This window comes from Nannospalax galili, unplaced genomic scaffold (assembly GCF_000622305.1).
Source record: "Nannospalax galili isolate Female #2095 unplaced genomic scaffold, S.galili_v1.0 scaffold232, whole genome shotgun sequence".
Lineage (NCBI taxonomy): Eukaryota > Metazoa > Chordata > Mammalia > Rodentia > Spalacidae > Nannospalax > Nannospalax galili.
The window spans coordinates 812,143-835,290 of record NW_008331488.1 but is presented as its reverse complement, the minus strand read 5'-3'; the positions used below and the strand labels follow the sequence as shown (position 1 = coordinate 835,290).

Genomic DNA, 23,148 nt, shown 5'->3' with positions numbered 1-23,148 from the left:
AGCCCACTGTGGGTGGTGCCACCCCTGGGCAGGTGGGCCTGTGTTGCATAAGAAAGCAGGCTGAGCAGGGGCCGAGGGAGCAAGCCTGCAAGCAGCGTTCCTCCATGGCCTGTGCTCCAGCTCCTGCCTCCAGGTTCCTGCCCTGAGTTCCTACCTTGGGCACCCTGACGAACTGCGTGCGACCTGGGAGATGTAAGACAAATAAACCATTTCCTCCCCAAGTTGGTACTGGTCAGAGTGTTTTGTCACAGCAGTGGAGAACAAACTAAGACAATCCCAGAGGGGGTGCATTTGTCTCTGCACGTGCAGGTGCACATGTGCGTGTGGGCCAGAAGTCAACACTGTGTGCTAGTCCTCAGGAGCCAGAGACCTTATTTTATGAGACAGGTTCTCCCATTGAACAGGAACTCACCACACAGGCCAGGCTAGCTAGTCAGCAAGCCCAGAGATCTTCCTGCCTCTGCCTCAACCAGACTGGAATTCCAGGCCTGTGCTACCATTCCTGGGCTTTTATAGGCTGGAGATGGGTCTCAAGTCCTCATTCTTGTATGGCAAGTACTTTACTGCCTGAACCGTCTCTCCAGCCCCATAATATAATTTTTAAGAAATAAGAAAACAAGCAAATTTGAAATTTATTAGCCTCCACCAGCTCTTCTGATGTTTGTTTCAATGTTGGTTGTGCTTCTAGCAGAGACAGGACTTCAAAGAAAGTCACACCTTTCACATTGCTCCTATATTTAAATTTCCATGTTCTCAGATTAGCATATTCATAGTCACTTATGAATCATGGGCTGTGCACTAGAACTTCTCTGATTCATGTATAAGACAGGCAGGGTGACTGGGTGAGACAGCGGCTGTAAGAACTTTGGTATTTACTGGAGCATCAGCTTTCTTTTGGGACTGCTGAGTCTCAGTAACTAGAAATGAGGAGCATGGAATTAGGAGGGGCCTTCCAGGCAGCCGTCAGCTGTCCTTAAGAGCTGACATGCAGCAAAGCAGACCCAGAAGCAGTTGAGAACAAGCTGAAAATCTGGCTGGAAATCCAGGTTTTAGAGTGAACTCTTTTAACCATTTTAGTGTTGAATCATTAAAATGCCCTCGAAGTCAAATAAATTTCCACTCACAGACAACTGTGACCCACGGGCCACTGATTTGTGGCTCAGATGAAGCCTGGCTGGCATAGAGCCTTCCTGAATTAAAAGTTTGTCCTCAGACCCTGCATTCTGAAGGCAGTAAGCATTCCCTGCAAACCCCACATCATTGTTAATGTATTATCTGTCAGGCTCATTCACGTTATTAAATTCAGAATCTATCTTAAAAAGAAGACAGATAGGAAATGATCTCTTATCCTGATTTGACTTCCTGTATTTGAGGCAAATACATGGTTGACTCTATGTGATATTCTGTATTTCTGTTCACTAGAAGCTAGCTGGGAAATTGCCTTAGAAATAATGAGTACCTGAGCTTTTACAGCAAAAGCAAACAGAAGAAATGCAACCGAGTCATGAAAGAGAGAAGTTTGAGCAAACATGCAAACCAAGTCTCCCCTTTCTTAGACCATCCCTCTAATCTCCCTACAAATACCAGACTTATTCCTCAATAAGATTCCTTAGAATCTCCTCAATAATTAGAAAAAAATGGGAACTGAGCATTCCTTTAAAATATAGTTGTGAGCCTGAGGCTGTAACAGGTGAGCCATTAGGGGAGCCATAAGCCACTCTCTAATTGGACTTAGGGTTCACTTCCCAGGACGGAGCCTATCTGACATTGACATCAGGCTTAGGAACCTGAGGCTAGACAGGCCACAGGACATAGCGGGGAGCCTAATGCCAGTTTTCTGCCAAATAGATATTGTATTAAAATTACTCCTCATTACTTGTTGTTATACCAATAGATTAATGCATTCTCAGCTCTCACCAGAGAAGTTCCCTTACACAGCAGATGGTGATGAACACAGGAACCCACAATTGGCCAATGTACGGGGAACAGGAGGCTGCAGAGTGTGTATCCCCGAATAGGACACTATATCAAACTTCTGCTCCCATGGTTCAGGGATTATTGCAGGAGAGGAAGCAAAAAAATTATAAGCCCCAGAGGTGGTGGATGGCCACAAGGAAGCAGAGTTTTCCAGACAGCTGGTCAGTTACTCATATGAACGCACAGCAATGGAGACAGCATGCACAAGTCCCATGAAAGCTTAGACCAGACAAAATCCCAGCACAGACTGAGGAAATGGAAACTCCAGTCCAAACTAAGGAAATTTTGAAAACTGACAGCTGCTGGGAGGGATAGAGACAGTCTCTTTCAAGGATGGCACTCTTGGTAGGTTAACCAGGCTCCAGTGGATGAACCCACACTGAAGGACGTCTGGGTACACAAATTAGACTCTATAGGCCATATATGCATATATGTATACATATATATTATATATATGCATATTTAGGGAGAGAAAATATTAAATTGGGCACATGAGCCATTAAGGGGAGGGAATCTAAACACCATCAAATTTTATTGCAGAAAATTGCAAAACTTCAACTTAAGAAACAAACAAAAAGAGATAAATGCACAATCAGCACATACAAGATAAAATTATCCAGGCATAGAGATGTCTGTAATCCAAGCAATCCAGAAACCCAGAGAGGAGGACTGTGAGTTAAAATCCAGTCTAGGCTACATAGTAAGATCCTGACTCAAAAACTAATAATAATTAGTAAATAAAATTATAAGTTGGAGTTATCAAGCAACAAATAATACTAGAATTAAAAATCTTTTGATAAAGAAACATGATCTAAAAGGTGTTTTTACTTGGATTTTGTAATTTCTAATATATTCTAAATGTTAAACAATAAAATTAATAAATTATAATTGTGGACAATTCAACATGTTAGTTAATAATAGCAGTGTGTCCATTTTTATTCTTGTTATAACAAATTAAAATCAAGAGCTGAGCTTGAAACAATATCTACTTCTTTCTTGCAGCTCTGTAGGTTAGGAGTCCTACACAGGTCTGCGTGGCTGAAAGCAAGATGCCCACAGAGCTTCGCTCCTCACTGGAGGCCTGGAGGGGAGGGCTGCCCTCTGCTGCTTCAGAGGTGGCCTGTGCCCCTACTCAGACCCCCCACAGCCCCAGAGGCTGTGGCATCTCTTTGATAGTCTCTGCATTCACAGCCCCCTCTGACCACAGTCAGGAAAAGCTCTTCTCTTTTAAGGACTTGTGATGAGACTAGATGTACCTTGATAACCAGAAAATGCCTTATTTTAAAATCATCAACCTTACTGGGATCTAAAAGGTTCATTTGGCCATGGAAGGTCACCGGTTCACAGGGACTGCAGGGGAGGGTGTGAGCAGTCTGGGCTGCCTTCATCCTGGTTCACAGGGACTGCAGGGGAGGGGGAGGGCAGATTCTAGCTCTCATGCTGATTACTTTGCCTACTTCATCACATTTATTTTTTTAAAAAGCATATAATATGAAATGTTCCATTTTAAAGGCAAAAACACTGAGGCTAAAGGGTAAGGTAAACTGACCAAGAACACAGCCAATAGTAGAACAGGACTCAAATGCAAGACACCTGACTAAGGTGTCATCCACATGCCAAAATGCTACAACATGTTCAAGGAGAAAGTGGGCCAGGAGAGGGCATGATCTGATTTGGCCCTGTGGACTTCATAGCCATGTCCTTGCTGCCGCCGCCATTCATGTTCTCTCCATATTTAATGTGTATATACATATGTGCTTTTTAAAACGACTTTTATTCTGAAAAGCTTCTAAGATCAGTCTTCATTAGTCCACACTGAAAATGTGTTTTCATGGAGCTTGAAGAATAAGAAAATGTTCCGTCTCCTTTGAAATGGAGTGCCATTTCATCTTGGGTCTAGGCCTACACTGACTTTAGTAAGAAGCATCACCAGGGCTGGAGAGGTGGCTCAGCAGTTAAGAGCACTCACTGACTGCTCTTGCAGGGGACCTGGGTTCAATTCCCAGCACCCACACGGTGGATGCCAACTATCCATCCAATACCCACTTATGACCTCCATGGGCATTGCATGACATGGGCACATTTACATACATGTGGGCATAACACTCATACACATAAAATAAAATTCATAAATATTTAAAAAGCACCACCAATTTAATAAAAAAACTTTTCGGCCCAAAGGAAAAATAGCACATGACAAAACAAAACATTAGCACCTTCCACAGGAACATCTTAACTAGAACTGCAGAGGCTGACTGCAGTGTTTCAGAATCTATAAAATGCGTCTTTGAAATGTCTACAAGAATTTTCTGGCTTTATTTCTTACAATTCACACTAACCTTCATATTATGAAACAACCCACACTTTTGTACCTATTCTTTTTATTTCCTAAAATGTTCTTTCACTTCTTCCTCTCCTGAAATAACCACTCATCGTTAGCAACCTTAATTTCAATGCTACTTAGTTGCAGAGATCTATGCAGGATTCAGCCAGATCACTCACTGCCTCTCTGGGCTCCCACAGTGCTTTGCACATTTCCTTGTTACTGTGTGAAGATGCAAGGGAGGTCAGACTCTCATCCAGGGTGGTGTGCCAAAGCCAGCACTCACCGAGGGAAAGGTGAGGCACCATGCCACACTGCGATGCCAGTTTAGACCATCTCTATTTATTAGACAGGATGACAACCCTACCATCAAAGCTCTGGTGTAAAGAAGTGAAAGGCATGTGTGACATCTTATGCGTGTCCCATTCCCTCGCAGTTCTTAGCATCCTCTTAGCACTCCAGCTCTCTCTCCTCTTACTCGTCCTCGTGGTACTGGTCCCCCATACTTGACAGAACTGATGAGTTAATTGCAGCATGCAGGCGATGTATGTCGTAGTCAGCCTCTAAGACCTTCCTGAGGGACTCCATGCCCTGGTATTCGGGCCTTCGTGTAACCCTGACCCCTTCAGTGTGGGCTGGACCTAGTGGTTTGCTCCTAATAGCAATAGCAAAGGCATCAGAAGGCCAGCTCTGCATGCTTTGATTCCAGAGATGGTGGTCTCCATCCTGTTAGCAGACTCTCTCTATCTCAGTGGCTTGAATGAAGCAAGTTACTATATCAGAAAGGCCCAGGTAGTACAGAGCTAAGGGCAATCTGCCATCAACTACCAGGAGGGAGCTGTATCAGCCAATAAAATGGGTGGGTCTGGAAATTAATCCTTCCCTGGTCTTTGCCAACCCCCTGATCACAGCCTCCTGAAGGACTCTGAATATGGCCATTCGATCATACTGTGCCTGATCCTCAACACAGACACCAGAAGATACTAAACGTTGCTTTAGGCTCCTATGTTCGGGGCCCTTTGTTACACAGAGGAGATAACTAACACAATGTCATTATGCTGGACAGAAGAACAATACCTAAGCCAAAGGAATCCTACCGAGGGGCAGAAATGATGTGAAGCAAGTATCAATCATTGAAACAAGTGGCAAAGTCAAAGAGCAGAAACTGCCACTCACGAAGCCTTTGGGGCGTGCCTCACCCCAGCAGCGGCGCACAGGAAGAGGAAGGCTCTGGGTTTAAGAGAAAGACTCATCTTCAGATCCTCAGGTCATGATCTGCCCTGGACGTGACAATGCACAGGGACCTGGGCTGGGGGCGGAAAGAGCAGCACCGCCAGGCAATGTTGCCCCCGCAGGGTGGGCCACAGCAGAACGGGAAGGTGAGCGAGCCGCTCCCAGAGGGGAACCAGGCACCTCCTGGCTTCAGCTTCAGTTTTCCGGTCTCCACAGTGTCCGTTGCTAAGACACCACTACGGTACGCCTGGCATATATAATCTTTTTCTTCCCCTATGTGAATTTCCAACTCTAGACTATTCACGTAAAAATCTCAAAATCTAATTCAAATAATACGTCTATTTGGGACAAAGGTGAATTGGAGTTTACTTACTAACCAAAGTGGGTAAGGCTTGCTAATGAGGCCACTTGGTGACCTGGGCACAGAGGTGGGCTCTCAGGGTCTGGCTGTCGTGGCCGCAGGACAGTGGCACTCTGAAGATCAAGCCATGGCTGGCCAGGCTGGAGGTGATCCCTGGACAGACAGCAGCACTGTGATGAGGCTTAACGGCTCTGACAGGACTGAAAACTGCTATGTTGGAGCAGCTGAACTTCTCCAACTCACTGACAGGTTCAGAGAGCAGCCTGCGCCAAGCGTTTCATCTTCCAGAAGAAAATCTCTTCCCTCTGCCTTTGAGCCTGTCCTTTTCGAGCTGCTGTTATGTGCAAGCACATGTATGTTTCAGAAAGGAGATAAGCAAGAGTGTGGCCTTGGCTTTCTCCCTACCTGTGCAGACAAATCTCATTTCTGCAAGTTTCCTCAGCACTGATTGCAGCTTCCTAAAAAATGAACTCTTCCCAGTAATTATGGTACATACTAGAGTGGTACACACATTCTAGAAATGCTTCCTGGATGATAGTTTTCTTGTGTGTGTGTGTGTGTGTGTGTGTGTGTGTGTGTGTGTGTGTGTGTGTGTGTGTGTGTGTGTGTGTGTGTGTGTGTGTGTGTGTGTGTGTGTGTGTGTCTGTATGTCTGAGTGTCTGTGTGTTACATGCATGTGACTGCAGTGTGTGTACCCATGCATGCACTTGCAGGGTCAGAGCAGGCCACTGGGCTCCTCCTCTATCACTCTCCTCTTTGCTGACATGAGACAGGGCTCTCACTGAACCACAAGCTCTCCATTGCAGTTGGTTTGGCTGGCGAGTGAGAGCCAGGCTCCACCTGTCTCTGTATCCCAAAGCTGGGTTACAGCCATACCCAGAGTTTTACATGGATCCTGGGGATTCAAACTCAGGTCCTCAACCTTACCCACTGAGTCATCTCCCCAAACTCAGATGATATGTTTTGAAATAGTTTGTCATCACTGATTTTTTGAGTCCTGGGGCTTAGTATTTTAATTAGTTTTTATAAATGTCATGTTTGTGTTTTCAAATTATTCAATAATAACTACAAAGTGTAATAATATATAATGAACTACAGGAGACAAATTAGAAATCTTTTAGCTTCAGGGATGTATCCTTGTGAATTTTAAAACCTAAATAGTTGTCTAAGCTTCATGTCTTACATAAAAGCTCACATACACCAAAGTTCTATTATAGTCTGTAATACTGATTCCAAGAAAACAAAATCTGGAGTAATTATTCACAAAGATCTTTCCAATAAACATGGCATCTGGTGGTGGCTGGTTGTGTTTCCATGGAAAAGAAATTCATCAAAGAAACCAGGCTCATCAAAGCAGCCTGCTGGAGCACCGACCAGACTCACCGACACTTTGGCTGTCTCATAGTCTATCCTGGGCAAGTGTGCATGCCAGAAGAGTCCAGGATGTCTCCTCCAGCTGTGGTCCGTCACACCCTCCAGAACAACGGGAGCCTCCCATTTGAGGAAATACAATGCTCCTACAAAATAGGTTTCTCTCACTCCCAGGGAAAAAGTGACTACTGTTAGACCAAGGTTTTACATTTTGAGGCACCTATTCACAGGCGCATGGCTGAATCAATATAATAGTTGAGTCCACTCCTCCAAGAATGCTATCTACTTTATGAAATTAATGAGTCAATTTAAAAATAACCACTGAAAACTCCTAGACGGAAGGATGCCACAGAAATAATCTCTCCCAGAAGATGGCCAGCCTAACCGCAACAGTACCAACAGCAAGAGCAGCCAAACTCCTTAGCCGTTTCCTTCAGGCCAGGTGTGTTACTAGAGAGACATTGTTTTTGAAACTGCTATACTGATTTAGGAGCTTTGGTTAGGCTGACACCCCCACTTTGGGGAAGGCTGACACCCCCCTTTCACTTCCTGTCACTGCCCCCCCAAAGGGGCCTCTGTCTTCCATGTCAGTGCCCCAGAATTCCTTTATCATTTATATGCCAGCAGCTATCCTGGTACATACAATCATGTGTCTGTCCTGTACTTGTGACTATTTTTAACTGGCTGATGAGGAAGTTGTTTCTCCATTTGTACAAAAAAAAATATGCTAGCTTTGGTTTAAATTATTTTGGGGGAAACAAAAAACCAGAACGAAAGTAATCTTGCAGCTACCTTTCCAAAATATTATTCTCTGAACACTTTACCACAGCTCGTTCTGTATCATGGGGGCAACTGTGTAACGAAAGGAAGGGGGGGCACACAAACGGTACAGAGCCTGAAGGATGATGTGGGGGAGTGGGGAGAGCTAAAAAGAAAGTGTGTCTTCTAACTGATGAGGAGACTCTAAGGCAGGGTTTCTCAACTGGGGCATTATTGATTTTTAGGGCCTATAATTCTTCATTACAGAGGACATAAAGGAAGATTAATGGCTCATTTGAAAAGTAAACGGGGAAAGTGTATAGTTGGAAAAGTCCCAGGGAAATGAATCATTTCCTCAAAATGATAGTCAGGCTGTGGAAAATATAGGCTGCTGAGCAGCACCCTGACCTCTACCTATGAGGGACCCCTCCCACCGAAAGCTGAGATCACCAAATAGCAACAGTTATCTAACTTCTGGCTACCTGGAAGGCAAAATTCCCATTTGCCAATCACTGTCATAAAGGATCAATTTCCGTTCTGTGTGCCACACTTTTCCACACCCTTCATCCATCTACCTGCCTCATTAGTGTTCCCACTTGAAAGAATGGCATGGTGTTAGAAGATGACAAGCAACCCAATGCGAAAGAACTCCTTTGTCCTCATAAGCATCAGGACAGAGCTATGTGAGGAAAGTCAGATACAGGCCTCCTCACTTACATGTCTACCTTTTGATAATTCAAAGTTCCGTCTTTATTTCTTGAGATGGTTTATCCTTGGTGCATTACATATGACCACTGTCTAGAGGAGAGGCCCAATAGCACTGAAGATGTACCTGATGTGATTAATTCCTTTGTAAGTGAATCAAGAAAAACTTTTGTCCAGAAAGTAGTCAAGAAGATAATTACGCATAGTAATATTACTGTTGCAAAGATCCTCTGGGTCATGCGTTGCAAAGTCCTTTTCTTTATTTGCTCCTCTCCCCTGTCCGGCTCTAGCCTTCTTTTTCTCTTCCCCCTCCCTTTATCTCTCCAGCCTGTGTTCCTTCCTCTCCTTCATTCACCTCTCTCTCTCTTTACCTTGCTTTCTTTCCTTGTCAATACACCCAGTCTTTCTTCTGTAAGATCAGGAGTGGATGCAGAAAGGAGAGAAAGTGTGAACCATTAATTTGGAAATGCTAGGACCCTAACTGGAAGTGAGTTATGTTAATGAGCTTATGAAAGTGTAAACTCTTGTAGCGTTTGTGCCAATGGTCAACGGTGTCATCACAAGAGCTTCGTGAGTCACTGATCCAGAGAATAAAGATCTATATTTCATCTTCTAACTACTGATTCTGGATTATCAGCTTGGGGCGGGAGGAGAGGACGCCTCTTGGAGTTGAAGCTACTGAGTGGAAACAGTCTGTAAGAATGTTTAATTACAAACATTATAAATTGCATAATGTATTTCTGCATAAAATAGAAATCTTTTCTCTTTATTTTCAAATGATTGCAGATGAATGGTGACTTGATAAAAGCTAGGAAAACAGGTGTTCCTTTGTTTTTCCCTTCACCTCTTACTAACTGTACAACCATGGGGAACACAAAAGACAATAAACCATGATAAACCTCAACTTCCTCACCAGAGAAAGTTAGGAGGTTGGACTAGATTATCTTTTGGAATTCCTTTACCCCTTCAAGTTTTATTATCGTAAGGAAACCTTGACTCAAATTATTTGAAATGAAAGACCATGCATAATCCCAACCTCAAAGGGTAATTACACATGATTTCTACACTAGAGGTATAAAGCTTTACAAGTATAAAAGGCTTAATTTATTGACCAAATCTTGACTATAAGTAATATGTATTGCTCTTGGAATCTTCTTTAAATGTCTGTGATGGATTTTCAGTTGAGATAGGCAGCTTTTAGGAGTCTCCTGGGTATAGTCAAGAGTGTCAACTGTGTTAAGACAGAGGACTCCAGCAGGAAAAGAGAGAGGGACACAGATAAAACGTATTTACAACTCCAGTTTCAAAGAAGAGGGAAAGACACTTTGGCACCCAGTCACAAGCACCAGGCAATGGCTCTGCCGTCAACCACAGACAGAAGATATTCATCACTAAAATTCATAGAAAATAAATTGCAAGCTTTGTCAGAGAAATAATGTCTTCTTCAGGTTTTACAGGTACTCATAAAGAAGAATGTGCTAGATGGTTTTAGGCACAAGGCAGACCCACAAAAAACTCATGTCTTTGAGGCTTTTGCATAGAGGCATTCAAGTACAGAAGTGAGGTCTTGAGGGATAGGCCTACAAAGTTTTAACCATACTCACCAGACTCTGGATGACAAAACACTAAAGATAACTAATACTCCCCAAGAAACCCAGCTTTTGGGTAAAGTTATAAATTCTTGAATCGGTAGACCTAGTTATAGTAGATGGGAAATTTAAGGACAAGAAAACTTTCTCCTCTTTAATAGAAGCAGAGGATTGGGTTAGTTGGAATTGCTAGTGCCTCATTAAGGTAAAAATGTCCGTATCATCTGCCAGGTTTAAAAATTCTTGGCTCTGCTTTCTTCAGCACAAAATAATTCTGCCCTGAGCAACGTTTCTGAAAATGATTTCAGCTTTCCTGTACATTCCTGTGAAAAGATAGTTTATTTATACCATTAGATGCTTTGGACTCCTAAGAGGGAAATTCGCCCTAAGTGGTCAGAAACAAACAGCAATTGTGGGGTTCCATTTGGAAGGAAGAGGCAGTGAGCGGTGCAAAAGCCAAGAAGGTGCCTGGCTGTGTCAACAGCAAACCAGCGGACGCACTGCCGCTGGACTCAGCGGCACTCAGAATAGAAACGAACCTCATAGGAACGCTCTGCCCCGGGGAAACATCCAGCATGGGTCTCTTACTCGAAACTCTGAATACCAAGAAAAACAGAATAAGCACTACGAAGGCCTTTTAAAAGTGTCTCAACAGCAAAGAATCATCAGACTACTCGGAAGCTGCTAGCACTCCTATTTTTAAGAAGCACATCTTCAAATATCACTTTCTAAAATGCAGCTTGCTTTATCTTAGTTTTTGGTTAACCATTAAAACGAAACTTAGAATTACTGATATTATAATGTTATAATAAACTGTACATTGTATTCTCCATTTATTTATGAATTATTCTTCTATATGATTTTGAAAGGCAATTCCATAATTCTCTTTCAAAACACTGTCACTTGCTACATTTAAAATTTTAACTAAAGGAAAAAGGGAAATGTCCCCATAATGTGGAACGGTTTAGGGTGACCTGACAACCTGTAGAGATTCACCACCCTGGCACCTTTGTGTTAAACGTCTTTTCCACCTATAAGATATATTTGATTATAGTTTGTATGCGGGGAAGCCACTTGTCATTATTTTGCAATGTCATCGTTTTGTTTTTACGTAAGCGATGTGTTTGATTTGAAGGATGACCCCTCCCTCTGCTCCGATAGGTGGAATGTCATTTTGCACACAGTAGAGGCACTGTAGTGAAGACTTGGGCACACAAATAATACAAACACATGGAAGGACACTTTGTAGATTTATACATTTGCCAGTAACTGTGGTAGATTCTCCTCCCTGGAAACTCTATGTATTATCTGTAGCCTCATTCTCTCTGACAGAGAATATAAACTAGGGGGATTTAATGAAAAATGACAGAAACAACACGCTTAGGTGCTCTCTAATTCCATGATCCTCGATATTTTTATTTTTATGCCTGATCTAATTAAAAAAGAGTAGAATCCAAAGGAGCGTCTTGTTTTATGCCCACAGTTCCCCCAATCCCGCGGTGGTTAAGCTAATCTTGCACCATTTATTTTCCTATACACGTGCAGAGAACCAGCATCAGACATTCTCGACACTCAGGATATCCATGAAAGGGGCTGTGCGTGGTCCTGAAGAGAGTAGGATTTCATAAAACAACAAAAGAAAGGAAAACGGTGCTCAACTGCACTTCACCAAGTTCTAAAGAACCCCAATTTCCTTTCATATTTCTGCCTCCTAGAGATTCAAGAACCACTTCTGAAAACATCACAGTTTTTGTGTAATTGTTCTTCTATTCAAAGATTCCTTAACACATAAAAGAAGTATCATTCGGGGCTTTCTCTTCAAGCGGCTTGGTGACTCACACAAGGCTTGAGCACAAACAAGGCTTGAGCATCCACGTTATAATCTTGACTTGGCTCTTCAGTTTTTATTTCTCTACCTAGCAAGGAGTATGAAAGTTCTCAGAGCAACCAGGAGTTACGGAATGCTGTCCTCTGAGCACTGCAGCCATGCCCACCGTGATCAGAGCAGCGATCATCCACAAGAGACTTTAAGGCTGGGCCCATCGAGGTTCCTTCACAGGAGGGCCTAGAGGGCATCATGGACTCCCTTCCAGTTGGATGTAATTTTCTCCCAGATGTATGTGATCTGAAGAGGTACTGGAGTGTACAGAGTGCGAAGCGTTCATTGAGACTTCACCTACACAGCCATGGGGAAGTTTTCATCCATACTGGAGTGATAGTGTTCAGTGATATGGCTGCTGGGGGCCAATCACACTCCCATAAGCAAGGCTTCTCCATGTTCCTGTAAGTGGGCCCAATACAATAAGTGATTCCCCAAGCTAGACTTGGATGGAATCATTACTTCATTCTCCTGTTAGTTCTACCTGGGGTGAGTGGGCATTTGTTTGTGTCTCCCATTAAAAGTTTATGCAACATTTGGTGCCAAGGAGGAGTACAGCAGAACCAAAGGTGACCTTGGAGAAGCAGCTAGGCATTCCTACTACGAGCGATGAGACGTAACTGAAGCCAAGCTACCTGAGGCTGGAGCATCTGTAGGGCAGTCCCCATGTGACTGTCCTCCGTATCGTATGGGACGGGAGATGGGATCCTTCTCATTGTACTAGCAGCTATGGTGTCCCCGCTGTGGATGACAAGCTATGAAAATGATGCTTAATTGTCTGCCCAGAGGGAAACTTGGGAGGGAAAGTATGTGGGAGAAATCCTAATGAGGCTGTCTTCTTCTGTGCCTATTTGATAAATATGACCAACCAAAGGAATGCAGGGGCATCCCGAGAATCACTGATGGACCACAGTGTATCGCAGTCAGAAAGTAGTGCTTATGGAACAGGACTGTAAGGGAGCTGTGTCAGAAGTTGCATGGCCTCTGCTGGGGGTGGGGGGTAAGGCATGCAACCGCAGCTAAGCTGTCTGTGCCCAAATAAAGAAGGAGTTGCAAGCCAAAATACATACAAATGCTATTCTCCACACTAGCCTCTGACCTGAAGGAAAAGATGAAAATCAAAGGTGGAGATGCTGGCTTGCCGTTCCTTAAGGCTGAGGACTGAAGGAAAAGAGAATATAAATTAGATCTGTGATAATGAGTCCCTCCTGGAGTCCAAAGAGTTGGAACCCACAGAAGACTCTCACCATGGGGAGAGAGAAAATGAGGTAGAATGATAGGAAAGGAATTGAGCCTGGGAGTTGGTATATGCCCAGCTCACCAGGCTAGACAGGAACATGTTCACTTCAGAGCTAAGAACAAAGTTAAAGTGTCAGGAAGGACCTCAGGACCAGAACGGGGCTTTTGTGGTTTTGCCGAGATTATGACTGAACATGATTTTTATGAGGAAGGAGAGGCTGTGGAGGATGTGGGTGACTTAGATCAGCATGGCCTAAAGACTGGGTTTGTAAAATGCTAAAGTAATCAAGAAAGGATAAGAAGAAGAAAAGCAGGAAAAGAGGTCTTTACAGGTCACTCAAAGCAAATAGCAAGATTTATGTTGAGCCCTGTTTCTGAGGGAAAAAAACTGGCAGAAAACCATATGCCGTGTTTGCGAACCTCTGGAAGGGTTTAGAGACTGAATGAAGATCACCAAATGGGTAGACAATAAGCTGAGCCCTCCTGTGTCAGCTGCTGTGGAAGAAGGAGCCCTTGCGGGATGTGACCACAACAGCCCTTTCCCTAATAGGGTTGGCTGGTTGCTTGCAGGTGAGGACCATCCATGTGACTGGAGGCTCCACACTGAACTGCTAATTTATTGTCCCAAACTGATATGCAGAATATTTGTAGTTGGGTGGATGCTGGCTGATATCCCCCAGGAACATCAAAGGCAAGGGGTGTCAGCTGTTGCATACTGAGACAGACTAATGGGGGTGAGAAGGATTAAGCTCGACCAAGGGGTGGGGAATATCTCTCAAGAGCACATGGTGTACATTTCTTCCTTGGGTGAACAGTTTACCCAGCCCTGCAACCTTGTAGAGGAGACTGCATCTTGCTCTTAAACTGGACAGGAGACTGTCAGATCCTGAGTCTGTGAATTCACTACAGGCAAGAGCACAAATCTGCTCTGCATTGGCCCCAGGCCAGAGCAGGCAGAGCTGAGCCATCTCTACTGAGATGGGCAGTTGTTTCTTGTGGCACCCCAGGGTGCAAAGGTGAGACAGCTCATACAGACTGAACTGCTAAGGATTTACACAGTGTATCTGCTTATTCCTGAGACCAACTCGTGCTTCCCTGGAATGGATGGCAATGGACCTTCAGTGATCTGAAATCATTACATAGATGATAAAGTCATAAACTCTGAGTGTTTTGCAGATTTAGGAAAGCTTATCAAAGACATGCAACACGTTTAAAGGAGTAAGACCGGGAAGTGAGTTCACACTGTACGAGGGGAGGCCAAAGCCAGAAAACTCTTTGGAACGTTACGATTGGGTAAGGTGCAGACACATACACAAGTGAATGCGAAAAATAGCCTGATTGTACATGCTAAAACAATAGCTAAAGACTGAAGAAAGGTGCCCTGTGTGGGTGGAAAATATGTACTCAGAAGCCATAAAATCCCAAGGTCAGGGATGGGCTACCTCTCGACCAATTTCTGGCCAAGGAGACCACCCCAAGGCTCACAGAACAATGCAGGTGATTGTCATGGCTGTTGGTTTTCTCCCCAAAAGAGAAGGGAGAAGGTAAGACCATACTGTTGAAGACATTGCACATTTGGGTTGCAGGACTTGGGAACATCAAGCTAGATCGAACTGGAAATTTCTCTTTGGTGGTTAGCTTATGTAATACAGGAAGTCACTATCTGGGCTTCTGGGAGAGAATTATCGCCAATGGATCCTATTTGTTGGAAGACTCTGAAGGCCACACTGTCAACATAGCAGGCAAGTTGTTCCATCTGGTATTATAGCAGCATGACTATAATTGGTGTAACCAACCATTCTCACCTGGATTTGAGGCCCACTACACAGGAAGACACTTACATCCTGTAGTGTAAGCCCAGGAAAAGTCCATGGCTGTTTTTTGCTAAATGAATGTGACAATCCTATCAAATCAATTTTTCAATATTTATGTCTTTAAGATCATTTCTGCTGTCGGTCAGGGAAGCTTCTTTCCATAGTGATCGGTAGTTAATGTCGACATTTATATTTGATCATGCTGCTGAAGAATGTGTAACTGTGGTTACAGTATAGAGAACTACAAACAGAAGGGAATGACCAAACATCCTATAACCCCTCCCAAGGCTCACAGAGCATCATGGAAGAAAGAGCCCAAAGAATGTAGGAGTTGGAAGTTGCAGCATTGTAGAATGTTGTCCGTTACCATGTTGCTCAGAGCAGTTGTGTTACTCACAATAGATGCTCAAGACTGGGACTTTTGAGGCTCCCTCAGAAGAGCAGGTAAGGAGGGCTGTTAGACCCTCGCCTATGAGTCTGGCCTCTCCTTCCTACACCTCCCTTCCAGCTCCACGTAATTTTTCTCTAGATGCAGAGTTACATACAGCTGGTCTCAGTCGGTGCTACATATACAGAATGTATTAACTGGAGGAGGATGGCATCTATGTAGCCATGAGGAGTTCGTCATCCATGATAGAGTGAGACTTTTCAAATAATTCTATTTGAGTGCCACCTACACATTGCAAATAATCCATTACTCATGAATCCCTGGTTCCCCAAGCGAGACTTGGGTGGAATATTAACTTCAGTGTATTACTGATGCCCTGTCTGGAGTGAGGAAACATTAGTTTATGGCTCTCCAGGTTAAGGTCTTGAAGTACCAGGTATTCTGTCCTTTAACCAGATTCAGAATTAAGTACTAGATCAAGATGTGACAATTTCACCTGTGTTGTTATAAGTGACCATTTATGATACACTTAGAAACGCAGAGAAAAAGGAAACTGAACAATGAATTTGACACAGAAATGCTCAGTTTTAAACAGATCATTTACCTGTACACGAATAGTCATCGATTCTGATGTATCCAGTTTTGCAAATGCACATGAACGATCCAGGGGTATTCACACACATGGTATTCTCGCGACAGTAATGGCGCCCTTCAGCACACTCATCAATATCTAGAAAGGAAAAGCAGGGCACAGGTCAATGATGGACAACATGCTAGAATTTCTCTATGATTTCCTTTGGCACTAAGAGAGGAATAGGCACTAATTGAATAGCATTTGTAAAAAGTATTCAAAATATCTCTTTTAAGAAGAATGTTTGAGGTTCTAAAGACAGAAACCATATGAGCTTTTATCAACAGTTCTTACTACAGTTTCAAATAGGTCTGTCAGTTTTCATTTGCATCATTATAAATATCTCTTGAAATCTTCAGTGCATTCATCCACTTGAGTTTGATAAAATGAATCAGAAAGTGCAATTTGGGCTGCCTTAGCATCATGGAATCTTCTCAACCACTGAGCCTTCCAAATGATAGTTTTGTTTACTGGATATTCTCCATACACTGGGAGGTCCTCAAAGAGGTTAAGTATTTACTTTACACAGAAGTTGGACGACTTAATCTAAAAACAAGAGTCTGCAAAATGTGGGTCCTTGGATAGGACTCCTATATTAAACTCTACCCACCCAGGGCTCAGGGACCATCGTGGAAGAGGGGGCAGAAAGATTGTAAGAACCAGGGAGGAGGTGCATGATCATACGGAAATAGAGTCTTACAGGCTCCTGGGACCCTGATCATGAACCTGTAGCAATAGTATCAGCATGCACAAGACCCATGCAAACTCAAGCAGACAAAATCCAGCATAGAACTAGGGAAATGAGCACCAGGCCCCAATCTTAATCAAAGAATTACTGGCAGCTGATTACCACTGGGTTAGCTCAGATGACTCGGGAACCCTGTAGTTCTAAAACATAGGTTTTCTATCTGATGCCACAAGCGAATACAACATACTCCAAATCATTTCAGCACAGAGTTCCCCCCATATTGATCTCCTCTTCTGCAGCTCTGTATGCTACAGCCTTTCTCTCTGCTCCTTGCATGGCTCTGTCTACTTAGGGCTGACATTGTTGGAATGGGCCCTGTTCTTCCACCTCCGACCACAGCATGCACTGTTCTCTCTGCTCTCAACTGCTTCTCCTTCTCTCCCGGCCCCACGGCAAAGATCCTTGTCTACCAGTATGTTTACCTTTCAAGAAACTTTTAAGCACTCCGGCTGTGAAAACTCCTCTAGTCCCCTCTAAGGCTCCCTGTGCAGTGCTCCCAGAGGGCTTATTTTTCATTACAAATGCATCTGTTCTGTTTCGAGTCATTTGTAAGCTTCTTTTTCTCAATATTTCCAGAAGGCATGAATTATTATTTGTATTTCTTAACTATTGTTGGGGACCCCGCTGTTTAGGGTAGCAGTCTCCCCAAGTCCGGATAGCCACAAGCTGGCTCGGCGCAAATGGGGAGACTCCTCTTCTCAGTGGGGTGCCTTCTGCTCTCCTCCCTGACTTACTTTTGAAATGCCCATCACAAGATACATGCCCTCCGGCACAGGAGCTAACAGGTTTTAATCAGGCATTGTCTGATCGCCTGATAGAAGCCCACTGCCCTCTGTAAATGAGGCATCCTAAAAGTACCTATCAGCTAAGGCTTTTCCCACTACCCCCACAGTATAAAATATCCTCGTTTCCCCCAATTAATCGGAGCTGGATCACCGAGACTTGGAGCCGAGATGAGTTACTTAATAAAAGGGCTGTACCACTGACTGAGCTGAGTCCTGTGTCTTACTGCCTACGATCCAGCCTCCCCGGGAGGTGCTATCCTTCCGTCATCGACTCACGAAGACCCTGCTTTCGCCGTTTCTCGCACCTCCCCCCGTGACCTGGTGGCCAACAGGCGAATTTAGAGGGAGAGTGCATGGTGGAAATTAAAACGGAACCCAACCAGGCAGCTGACAGCGGTCCTAGAGCTGCCAGCTCCGGTAGCAGAGACCCACGGCAACCCGGTGCGGGACGCCGCACCCCAGGTGCACGCAGGAGACCGGCGCCACGCCCAGCAGCTGGCGCCCCGAGATCCCTGCATGCCCATAAACTATGATGTCTGTCATATTTATCTCTAAAAACATTAGTTTTTAACTTGAAAAAAATTTTTCTACAATTTGTATGGAACCACAAAGTCTTCTTGAGCATAGCAAACAATTCTAACACCTAGCTTCAAAACATGGAAAAAGCTGTACTAATCCAAACAGGATGGTATTGCCATTAAAACAGAAATACAAAGCAACTGAACAGAGAGCCTAGAAGAAAACCCAAGCATGTGTAGCTAATTTATTTTCATTTTTTTTTTATTTTATGTGTATGGGTGTATTGGCTGCATGTAGTTAAGTGCACCTGTGTCGTGTAATGCCCATGGTCAGAAGAGGCTGTCAGATCCCCTGGGACTAGAGTTACAGATAGTTGTTAGCTGCCACGTGGGTGCTGGGATTCAAACCCAGGTCTTCTGCAAGAACAACCAGTGTCCTTAACTGCTGAGCCATCTATCCAGCCCCATAGCTAGCTAATTTTTGACAAAGATAATCAGAGGACTCACTGGGGTAAGCAAGCAAGTCTTTCTAATACATGCTGCTATAAAGACTGGAAACCCATATGTAGAAGAATGAAACTGAATGCCACTTTCACTAGTGACAAAAACAAAGACTTAGATGTAAGACCTGAAGCTAAGAAACTACCAGAAAAGTACATGGAGGGAAGACTTCAGGACATTGGAGCTGGCAAGGCCGCTGTGGAGAAGACCTCATAAGCACAAGCAATAGAAGACAAATGCTACTAAACAAACTAAAAAGCTTCAGCAGAGAAAATGAAGGCATCACCAGGGTGTTGCGTCCATCTATAATGTAGGGGAACTCTATTGCAAGCTCTGCCTCTGACAGGGAGGGGTTGATATCTAGAATATTCACGAATGTGCAAATTCCCAAAGCAATAAAACCCAATAACACAGTTTCGAAATGAGTAATAGATCTAAACAGACATTTCTCAACATAAATCAGACAAATAGCCAACAAGTATGGGGGGAAAAGGCTTAACATCACACTGACACAACCCCACCCCAGTGAGAAGGCCATTACCCCAAAACTAAAGATCATGAGTGTTGGTGAGGACATGGGGTTAAGAGATTTATAACACAGTGTTAATGGAATGTAATTAGCACAGCCATTTTGGAAAAGGATATGGAATTCCCTGAAAATAATTACAAACAACCCTCATAGGATCTAGCAATATACCACTATGAGGTATCTAACTAAAGGAAATGAAATCAGTATGTTAAAAATGCATGTACACTCCCAGATCCATTGCATTACTACTCACAATAGCCAAGAAATGAAAAGCAACTTAGTGCCTAGCAACTGATGCCTGGATAAAGAGAAGGCCATAGGTACATGATGGAAGACTGTCCAGCCATAAAAGCAAATTAAGTCCTATGGCTGCAGCAACATGGACGGACTGGAGATCCCAAGGCAGATGAAAACACTCAAGCACAAAAAGACAAATCCACATGTATGTCTCACTCACGTGGAATCTAGAAGCAGTCACCTCAGAGTTTAGAGTATAAGGCAGTTACCAGGTGACAGTGGGGAATAGAAAAATGTTGACCAAAGGGCTCTAGTCAGATAGGGGAAGGACTTTTGGTGTGTTGTTTCTGGAGGGTGACTGGTGACAGTAATGAACTTTCAAAAATCTGGAAATTATTTTGAAAATTTTCACTACTATGATAACTATTTATGGATGTAAATACATTTGACCTGATTTAAGTATTACATAATGTATTCATGTATTGAAATAAGTATTACTTGATATCCCATTAATATGTATAATACTGTACTAATGCATCAGTTGGAAGTTTAAAATAAATACAAACACTCTCTCCTGTGCCAACTCCCAAGTCCTACTCTAAATATTGATTTGTCCACGATGGAACAAAGGAAGTGACTTTTGAAATGTGCAGGATGAATCTAATGCATTTTTCTGTTTGGAAACAGATAGGAAACATACTAGACTTTATGTGCTATAGACAATACATAAATCAATGTAGTTGGGAATGTACCAATAAACTTTATTTACAAAAACAGGTAATGAATGACTCCTAGACTAGTGCACAACCAGGGCTAAGGATCATGGCATACATCACTTATTTTTATCCTGACAATACCTTGTAAGATGACTAGAAATTTATGAAAAAATACTATAGAATGAATGAATAAAACTTTCTGGACAGTTTATGATGATTTAAGAGTAGCCATCAGATTTTCTGATTTCTAGAATACTCTTCATGATTCTGTGCTGTGTCTACATGTTTGCACTAGTCTGAAAAGCAAGTCTTATAATCTAAAAATCACCTATGAGCACACTGAATGTTATGAAAACTTACTTGCCAGAGTCTTAAGATCTTAATGGGAATCACATGGGATGAGGTGAGTACTTAGCTTGATCATTGGATGGATGACACAGCGCATCCGAGAGGTGCTAAAAGGTAAAGGTTACTGATTTAAAAAAACAAAAACAAAAAAAGAAAAAGAAAACAAACAAACACATAGCTGGGGTCCCCAGGCTCAAGCTACAGAGGTGAACAGCAGATATCCATGTGCGCAAAAGTAGGAGAGATTAACCTGGGGATAAAGTATCTGAGAATAAGGAATACAACTCAGCAAAAACTCTCGGTTCTCAGGAGGAATCACTCTGCACACACACACCATGGCACAGCCTTTAATGAGAGACTGAAGCTCCTGACAGAGTCAGGATAGCCACCTCAGGGGCCAAGGAAAATCGCAGGTCCTGGCCAGGTAAGCAGTAATTGTAGACTTCTCCAAAGACAAAACAGCACCAACAACCAAAGAAATAGTTACCAAACCCCACAGACCACATGTGTAAATACATGTGAAGCACCCCAGATCCCTCCGAGAAACACTTAAGGGAGGAGGGTGTTGATTGTACTAAAATACTAGGGACAAAGTGAGCAAAGGAGACTGAAGTAAGATTAATTTTGTTAATGTGACCCTGTGCACAGTCAAAGTTGGTAGAAAATGTAGATTATGAACATAAATAGGAGTACTTTCTGCAAGAGTAAATTGATCTTCTAAACACCATCTCTCACTGCTGTTTTTTTGCATCAACTTTCCATAGAGATGTGAGGTACTGACTTTTGAACTTCCTTTTTAATATTTCATTTTTTGAGAATTTTAAACATCAGTATTTACATCATTTTCTCCCCTTTCTTCTCACCCCTTCAAATCTCCCCATGACCCCCCCTTCTCTATTTCATGACCTCGTCTTGGTTTATTATTATTACATATACATATGGATACACACACACACACACACACACACATTTAGTGGTGCCCATGTGCACATATGTTTAGGGCTGACCATTGACCATTTGGGACTGGAAAACCTGTCAAGGAACTTATCCCTGTAGAAACACGATTCTCCCTCCTCAGAAGCCATTGCTGTAGCTCTCATCTAGGGGTGTGACCTTGTGAAATTTCCCCCATCCACATTGGTATGTCAACTGGTTTTATTATGCAGGTCTTGTTCAGGCAACCATACACTTGAGATTTCCTGGGTGGGGCTTCCCTGTCATGTCTAAGAGACTCTATTCAGCAGCAGGCTGCTGCTCCTCTGGCTCTTACAACCTCTCCACTCCTTGCCCAGGCTGTTCCCTGAGTTTCAGGTCAACTATTCTCTGTATTTTGAGAAGTTGTGGGATTTTCTAATTGTCTTTATCTCTCACAAAAGGAAGCTTCTTTGATGAGGGGTGAGACCTACACTTACCTGTGAAGACAGGGTAGGTAGTCACAGGTATGGGTTAGTATTTAGAATACAGTACCAAACTCCAGTGGTTTAGAAAAATGGCAGTAGTAGGTTCTCTTCTAGGGACTATGATTGCTTCAGCCATGAGTATTTTGTTATGTTTCATTTTTTTTTAATTTTTAAAAATGATTTATTTAATAACAACATACTTAGAAGAAGCATATCATTACAACACAATTGACATATTCAATAACGTTTTCCTGAAGTAGGATGCATCTCTTTCAAATTTGGCTGTAAATTTTTAGGCTTACAGTTGAATTATTACAGTTATACAATATTGTACTCAGTATAAACCCTATAAGACATAAATTAAATGATGTTTTAACCTTTAAAAAGATCTCCATTTCATTATTAAAAATTAAAATTTCATATAGAAAAATTCATTTTAATGCAATTAACATTAAGATGTTTGCACATGCATTTCTAATCTACAAGTTATTTTTATATCCAGTGTAGGAGTCTCCAACCCAGCACTGTGATCTCCTAGCACCCTTTTCCTTCACAGTACCTACCACTGCATCACATGCCATTGGGGCATTTTCATAGCACCTCTCACTGAGGTCAGCTTGTGGCTGAAGCAAAGCAGGGGCCCAGGATGATCGTCATTCTAAGGAATCAAGGGAATCACATCATGATTATATGATTTTTTGGGGGGGCATCCCTTTTTAAAGAACTTTGACCATTACCTGTAGCTTTAGAGGCATAATGTTAAAAGAAAGTAAGCATATTGAAAATTATTTTTTCCCTATAACTTTTATAAACTTAAAATTCCTTATTTGTAAAGTTGAAACACTACCTTTTAACCATCTGAATGTACTTGTGGAAGACCTAAGAGACAAAGCAGAGGAAAAGAGGGGGAAGCCCATGCTTATTCAGCATCTGCTCAGTCTGAAGCAAATTCCACCGATGATGTTAGTGCTCATCTTGAGAGGATGGCATTAGGGTTAATAGTTTATGCATGAAGAACTCGAGACACATGAGGATAGTGCTCTGGTGGCACCCAGATATACCAAACAACGTATTCCAATAGCATGTAATGTTTTTGC

The 23,148-nt window shown here is 42.8% G+C and overlaps 1 protein-coding gene across 2 annotated transcripts in view; it reads right to left on the bottom strand.

The window, feature by feature from the left end:
- Positions 1–23,148, bottom strand: part of Nell2 (neural EGFL like 2) — a 367,564-nt gene that overhangs the window by 127,044 nt on the left and 217,372 nt on the right. For both annotated transcript variants that reach the window (XM_008826521.3, XM_008826515.1), the window contains exon 14: positions 16,243–16,368. In XM_008826521.3, coding sequence (XP_008824743.1) covers positions 16,243–16,368 — 126 coding nt within the window. The remainder of the gene's footprint in view (positions 1–16,242; positions 16,369–23,148) is intronic.